Source organism: Molossus molossus, unplaced genomic scaffold, assembly GCF_014108415.1.
Source record: "Molossus molossus isolate mMolMol1 unplaced genomic scaffold, mMolMol1.p scaffold_m16_p_1, whole genome shotgun sequence".
Lineage (NCBI taxonomy): Eukaryota > Metazoa > Chordata > Mammalia > Chiroptera > Molossidae > Molossus > Molossus molossus.
Genome location: NW_023425344.1, coordinates 189627649 through 189635441, shown reverse-complemented (window position 1 = coordinate 189635441; position 7793 = coordinate 189627649). Strand labels below are relative to the sequence as shown.

At 42.8% G+C, this 7793-nt stretch overlaps 1 protein-coding gene across 2 annotated transcripts in view; it reads left to right on the top strand.

Annotated features, from left to right (window-relative positions):
* The first annotated feature begins 322 nt into the window (after nt 1–322).
* DMXL2 (Dmx like 2) overlaps nt 323–7793 on the top strand; it is a 146714-nt gene continuing 139243 nt past the window's right edge. For both annotated transcript variants that reach the window (XM_036244322.1, XM_036244332.1), the window contains exon 1: nt 323–436. In XM_036244322.1, coding sequence (XP_036100215.1) covers nt 350–436 — 87 coding nt within the window. In that variant the 5' untranslated portion in view covers nt 323–349. The remainder of the gene's footprint in view (nt 437–7793) is intronic.

The following is a 7793-nucleotide window of genomic DNA, read 5'->3' as shown; positions in this document are numbered from 1 at the left end:
GCGGAGCGTCCCTTCCAGCACGCTCCCGGCTCGCGCGTTCCCCCGAACGCTCCCCCGCCTCACACGCACCCTTGCCCTCCTCCCGCATTTGTGCGCCGGTGCAGCAGGCAGTGGGAGCATCCGGGCATTTCCGCCGCCGAGCGGCGATCCGGGCAGCGTCGGCGGTTGAGGAGCTCCCATGGCAGGGACGAGGCGGGGGGAAGGCGAAAGGGGAGTGAGGCGATAAGCCGCAGCCGCCGCGCGGTGGGTCCCGAGGGAGCGGAGAGGGAGGCGCCCTCGCGGCCGGAGGCTGGGGCGCGGGGCTCGTCAAGCCTCTCGTGCATTCTCCTGGCCAGCCCGGGCTCCGGACATGCATCTGCATCAGGTCCTCACCGGTGCTGTCAACCCTGGAGACAACTGCTACTCCGTGGGCAGCGTCGGGGATGTCCCCTTCACGGTGAGCGGCGTCCGGGAGCCCGAGGGGGAGTGACAGGGGACCGGACCCGTCGGCCGAAACCCCCTGTCCCGGGTCCACGCGTCCCCGGGGGGCTGCGAGGTGTTGGTGGGCCCTACCTGCTCTCCCTTTGCAGCCCAGTTAAGCGGGGAGGGGGCGTGGGGCTGTGAATCCTGTGGCAGGTGTAGGAAATCACCCATCTGGAGAAAGGATTAGGAATCCACCCCGCTGTCCGCCCTCAGCAAACTGGCCTCGGGGGTGTCTAGACGAGAAGGTTCCTCTCTTGGGGCGGCCCTGGTCTTCGGTGGAGGAAGATGGTTGCAGCCGCCGGAGCCCCAGAGCGCCCGATCCGCACCTGCTCTGGGCGTGGAGGCCGAGAGACTTGGTCTCGTCTCGGAGCGTGGAGGCGTTACTGCTGCGCTGGGCTCCCCTGCCCGCCCTTTCAGGGCAGCTGGAGACGTTGGAGCCTGCGGCTTTCAACGCGACCCAACCCTCTGCCTCCTGATAAGCAGAATCTTAATTCTAACAAGAAAATAGAAACATTCATTCTCTGCCCCTGAAAAATTTAGAGTGGAAGGGTTCGCGTGACACTGGCCCGGAGGGCTCTTATTTAACACGAGACCACAGTTTGGTAACCTTCCTAGGAAATATTTTAATCCGTTTGCAAAGTAGGCTGGTTTGTTTTTAAGCCAAGGCAATGTGAAATTTTATGACAGTGCTTTTCTTGTTTGTGCGAGTAAAGTGTATGTAAACAATAACGTATTAGAATCCCTTTAAAATCTAAATGAAATAGGTTATGCTTCTTATGGAGTGTGGATGGATCGGTCCTTTTTGAGAATGGGATATTGTTAGAGTAGCAAATTCAAACCGAGCTCTAGAGCTTTCACCCATAGACTCCCATGGATTAGCATGAATTCCTTTTTTTTTTTTTGCATTACATTTATACGTGGTTCTCTTTAGAAGAAACTGTAGGCAATGAGACCTCGATTAAATACACATTGTTATTGACAACCATCTGCTAGATAAAATTGGAAATAGCATAATGGTATGCTTTTTAGACAAGGGAAATACTTTAATCTGATGTCTGCTTTGCAACAGCATGTTTTTAAAGCTGCAGAAATAAGAAAATCTCCAGCAAAACTGCAGAATCATTATGTAGCACAGTGCATTCTGGAACAGAATTTATCTGTCATTGTGATACATTAAAAATAACTAAGATTGCTTCTTGGCCATTTTAATTTTTAAATGTAATTAACTTGGCTTTGTTCCAGTTGAGAATGAACCTTTAAAAAATACAATTTGCCTGATTTATATTATTACACCTTTCTCTATCAGTGGTGTCATCTGTGTTTTGAGTACATGTGACCAAAAAGATCTATATAGTACCGAGCTTGGACTTCAAGTGTGGAGAGAATATTTGGAGCACAGAGAAGAAATTTCCCTCTCCCCCAATTGTGTAGGTGGGGAAGTTCCTCAGGGTTGGAAAAGCAGACTTCCTCCATGAAGAAACAAATCTGGAGCCATGGGTTGTGGGGTATTTCCACACTAGGGTGGTGGTTGTGGTAATTTTCCGTTTTCATCTAAAGTGTAACTAAAATGGATTCAGATGCAGTCTGGAAAAGCCAGCGCAAGAACTATGAGTGCTGCACAGGTATGGTTATGCTGGATACCACCCATGACCAGGTCCTTGGAATCATTTTCAAATCTTTTTCCACCTCTCCAATTCAAACCTGTCACCAAGTCTATCTGACTCTATGTAGTATCTATCAGATTTATACCTTCTCATGTCCTGAGTTATCACCTTATAATAAAACATTATTTGTATTATTTAATATCACAGCTTCCAAACTGGTTTTCCTGACACTCATCTGATCACTTCAGCTCATCCTTCACACAGCTACTGGGATAATTTTCTTCCAATACCATTTCATCATACCACTCTGGGCTTAAGAATATGTGATTGTTCCTAATAGCTGGGTTATGAAATGTAAACTTGTCAGATGTTCTTCTGTCATCTTTGACATTATATTTGATTATATATACTTCTCATGTTGGCCTTACTGCCATAGGCATACTAATCTTACTCTAGTCTTCATTTTTCTGTTGCAACAAGAGAATCCTGACTTTTTAATTTCCCAAATATGACTCAAAAACTACCTGGCTTGGGATGTCTTCCTGTGACACTGATTATTTGGCCCTTTGGCATTACGACCCATTCTCATTTCAATATCTTAGTTTTGAGTGCGCTGATCCAGTTATAATTTTGCTTTGAACTAGAAATGACCTTTTGGACTCTATGAAGAACAGATACGCTTTACAAGAAATGAGAACAAGCTGTTTTTCTAGAACTAATTAACAATTATTTGAATGTCTATGTTAGTCTGGTAAAAATAAAAATTTTTAAAAAGTAAAGCTCCTTTACATAGAACATGCCATTTAATTTGTGTAACAGTCAGATGGAAAAACTTGAGTTCTGGTCAGATGACTAAAAAGAGGACCAGACAGAATTGGAATGAAGTCTTGTGACTTCTCATCTGGTGGGCTTTCTTCTGTTCTCTGTTTCTTTCCTGTCAGAGTTCTTGCTCTGAAGGTGTGTGTATGTCCAAGATGTGGCCATTGTAGAAGGAAAAACTCTTATAGCTAGCCAGTGGTTTTTAGCCAGTGATAACCTGAGGACCTCTAAAATAGGGTAGATAATTTATTTAGGAGTCTACAAATGGAAAAATTTTTGAAAAGGAATTGTTCTAAACAGATTTTGAATTGTCCAAGACATCATAATTGCAAACCAGTGTTATATATTGGGCTGTGCCTGGTAGGTGGTGGGTGGTGTGATTGGACTGAATGACTGCTTGGATATGTCACTGTGGCCCAACCTGTGTTATATTGACAGAGTGGTACAACTTATAGTGGACAGTCTTAGTAATGTGCATACTTGTAGTGCTAACATATGAGCTGCAATGTTTTCACTTGTTTTTAGTCAGTTAGCAGTTTTTTAAAACAATTGTGATTTTATATAGTTGTATGTATCACCTTTTGATCATTCTGTACTTTTCAGTGTAGATCTAAGTTCTGTAAATACTGTTATCCTTCAAAACTCAGGTTCCAGATAGTCCAAGGAGATGATCTTCTAACATGTATGAGCTTTGTTGTCTTTTATTTCACCACTGAGACATTTTCAACCACATAATGCTTCAAAGCTTAATGCAACAGATAGTGTAAAATTTTCATTATCTATGTTATTACTTTCCTGAAAAATAGTCTTTAGTTATTTAAAAAAATTTTTTTTCCTTACCTGAGAACATTTCTGCATTTATCTTTAGACAGGGCAAGAGGGAGAGAGGGAGGAAGAGAGAGAAACATCAATGTGAGAGAGACACACTGACCAGTTGCCACCCACACAACCCCAACCAGGGCCAGGGACAAACTGCAACCAAGGTACATGCCCCTAGCGAGAACCAAACCTGGGACTCTCCAGTCCGGAGGCCGACGCTCCAACTGTTGAGCCAAACCGGCCAGAGTGTTATTTTAAAAAAATTTTTTTTTCCCTCACCCGAGGACATTTTTCCATTTTTTGTTCAGATAGAGTGGGAGAGAGAGAGGAAGAGAGAGAGAGAGAAACATCGATGTGAAAGGGACACATCGAGTGGCTGCCTCCTACATGACCCAACCAGGGCGGGGGAACAAACTGCAACCAAGGTATGTGCCCCTAGCGGAAACCAAACCCGGGTCTCTCTGGACCACAGGTCGACGCTCTAACTGCTGAGCCAAACCGGCCAGGGCTAAAAATTAAAAAAAATATATCTTTATTAATTTTAGAGAGAAAGGAAAGGAGAGAGAGAGAGAGAGATAGAAACATCGATGAGAGAGAACATTGATTGGCTACCTCCTCCATGCCACCCACTGGGGATGGGGCCCACAACCTGGGCATGTGCCCTGACTGGGAATCAAATGGCGACCTCTTGGTGCATGGGTCGACACTCAACCACTGAGCCACACCAGCTGGGCTAGTTATTATTTTTTTGTAAGCATTAAAATATTGACGGTACATGATTATTAATCTAATTTAAAAAAATTTACCATTTGACCTTAAGAGACGCAGACTGTATTTTCAGGTAGATGGGGCAGTTGATGTTATTCCAATCTGATATGAATTCAACAGACTGATCAAAGTTTACAAAAATTAGTAAGTCATTTCCACTCTCATTGAACTTATAATATACTGGCAGAGATTAAAAAAAAAAAAGGATGTAGATAATTATAATGTAAGGCAGATGAGAGATATCACATGCAGTTGGGAAGATAAGAAAAGATTTCATGGAAGATTGACATTTGGAAAGACAGTGGTATTAGGCCTTTCTGAATGGCAAGAACAACAAAAGCCAAGACATGATGTGATATAAAGGATAGAGTATTCAGTATAACAGTGTGATGTAAAGGATGAATTCCTTCCCAAAAGTGGTTAAAAAAATAAAAAACACAACAACACAGAACTTCTTTTTAAAAAAATATCCTCACCTGGGTGCCCAACTGGCGTGGCTCAGTAAATTGAACGTTGTCGCATGAATTGAAAGGTCCCAGTTTGATTCCCAGTCAGGGCACATGCCCAGGTTGTGGGCTCGATCCCCAATGGAGGTGTGTGCAGGAGGCAGCTGATTGATATAGCTCTCTCCCAATTATGTTTCTATCTCTCCCTAAAAAATCAGTAAAAACAAACAAAAAAGTCCTCACTTGAGGATATTTTTCTATCTATCTTCAAATAGAGTGGGAGGAAGGGAGGGAGAGGAGAAACATTGAGGTAAGATTGACTGGCTGCCTCCTGAAAGACCCTGACCAGGGCCAGGTTCTGGACCACAACTGAGGTATGTGCCCTTGGCTGGAATCAAACCCTTGACTCTGGTCTGCCGGCTGACTATCTAACTGCTGAGCCAAACAGACCAGGGCAACACAGAACTTCTTTATTAAACAGCAAACACCCTTACAATGTTGAAAAATATAATCTGCAAACATTACTCATAGCTTTTTAGGAAAACGTATTCTGACATTCCTTGACTTTTATTGCTGGTATTGTTTTTTTCTAAAAGTCAACAGGTTAGGAATGAATAAAAAAAATTTACTTAAAAGTTAGAAGGTAAGCCCTGGCCAGTTTGGCTCTGTGGTTAGAGCGTTGGCCTGCAGTCCAGAGAGACCTGGGTTCGGTTTCCGCTAAGGTTGCGTACTTCGGTTGCAGTTTGTCCCCAGCCCTGGTTGGTTGTGCAGGTGGCAGCCACTCGATGTGTCCCTTTCACATCGATGTTTCTCTCTCTCTGTCTTCCTCTCTCCCTCCCACTCTATCTGAACAAAAAATGGAAAAAAATGTCCTCGGGTGAGGATAAAAAAAAAAAGTTAGAAGGTAAGCCCGGCCTGTGTGGCTCAGTGTTGAGCAGCGACCCATGCACCAACAGGACACCGGTTTGATTCCCAGGCAGGGCACATGCCCAGGTTGTGGGCCAAATCCCCGGTGAGGGGCATGCAGGAGGCAACCTATCGATGTTCTCTCTCGTTGATGTTTCTCTCTCTTCCTCTCCCTTCCTCTTTCTCTAAAAGTAATAAAGAAAAAAAATTTTTTTTAAGTTAGAAGATAATGTTATATGACCTCTTTTTTTTTTTTTCCTGGCATTTAGATGTATTTTAATTCTATCATAATATAATAACAATTCCAGTCCTAGAATTATGGCAACACCAGACTTTGAAAATGACCAGCCTGTTTATATTATTAGGAAATGTTTATTGAATACATAGGTGTGTGAGGCTCTATGGATATTAGGGGGAAAAAGGGAACAAAAAAACTTAGTCTTGGTTTCAGGGAATTCATTAAAGAAGTGTAGGAACCTGGTAATCTACTGGGAAAGTTAAGACATGTACTTACCCACAGCAAGCCAGCTGTGTGACACTGTGAGGCACACAGTTCCGGTGGGAATTGAGGAGGTATAACAGATCACTTTTGGCCAGAGATATTGGGGAGTTGAACAGGAATATTCTTCTGTACTGGCTGGTTATCAGTAGGTGTAACAACTCATATTCATTGACAGCCTATGATGAGAGTAAAGGGGAAGACTGAAGTCAAGAATGAGCTTGTTTTTCAAGAGAAATAGGCCCCCCTTTTTTTGTTTCTTGGAGAGTAGCTTCTTGTTTGTTTATTTAAAAAAATTTTTTTTCTTTATTGATTTTAGAGAGAGAGGAAGGGAGAGGGAGAGAGAGATAGTAACATCAATAAGAGAGAACATCGATTGGCCACCTCCTGCATGCCCCCCTCTGGGGATTTGGCCCACAACCTGGCAACCTCTTGGTGCATGGGTCAATGCTCAACTGCTAAGCCACACCAGCTGGGCTATAAGTTATTTTTTTATGTCCTCATGTAGACTGTTAATTAGCCTTCCTACCTTTAGTGAGAAGACTCCTAGTAGTTACCCAGAAACTCTGGTATAGTCCCAAATAATGCCTCCCCAGAAATGGAGGGTCAGAGACCTTCTACTTATATGACCTTGGCTAAATCACTTAACCTTTTCTAGGTTTTTCATCTGTAAAATGAGGTTCTTAAATTAGGTTCTCTTTAAGTATTCAGACCTCAAATGAGCATTATATCGGCTTCTTTAAAGATTTCCAAGGGACAAGAGAGAAAATGAGCCAGAAGCATAAAGTGCTTGTGGCGAAGTTTTAAGTCTGGAGTCTGTTGTATATTTCCCCTCCACTTGTATGTACAAGACTGTTGGTCAGACTTTAGAGTCAGGGAGTCTGATCTCCTCTCTGGCTTAGGGAATAAAGACATACAGAGCGTTTATGAAGTGGTCAGTCTTTGGACTCACAATTTGGACTCTGATAGAGAAGTCAGTACATATAAAGAAGTCACTGAACAGAGTGAGACTCCTTTAAACACTGTACTATATGATAATTTGGTGGGATGATTTGAAAACCATAAATAATGTCTTTAGATTATCATTGGAGATATGTTCCTTTTAGGCTACTTCCTCTAAAAATTGAGCTCTCTCAGGAATGTAACATTTAATTTAATTCATACTAAGTCATGATATGTTCATTCTGTGCTTTTAGGAGAAACCCAGGAAACCTGAGATCATGGGTGTTATGCAAAGGGGCATAGATGGACCCCAAAAAACACATGAAAGATTTGTCTTAGACTCAGTTTAAAGATACACTTAGCTCATATGGTAAAATGCTAATCTATGTTTTCCTGGGAGTAATGACTTTGATTTTGTGATATACTAGCAACTTCCTCACAGGTGTCTGGCCTTGACTGTATTGTATTTAGGAAGATCTAATAAGAAGAAGCTAGTCAAATTATCATCATGTACTTTACCCATAGCAT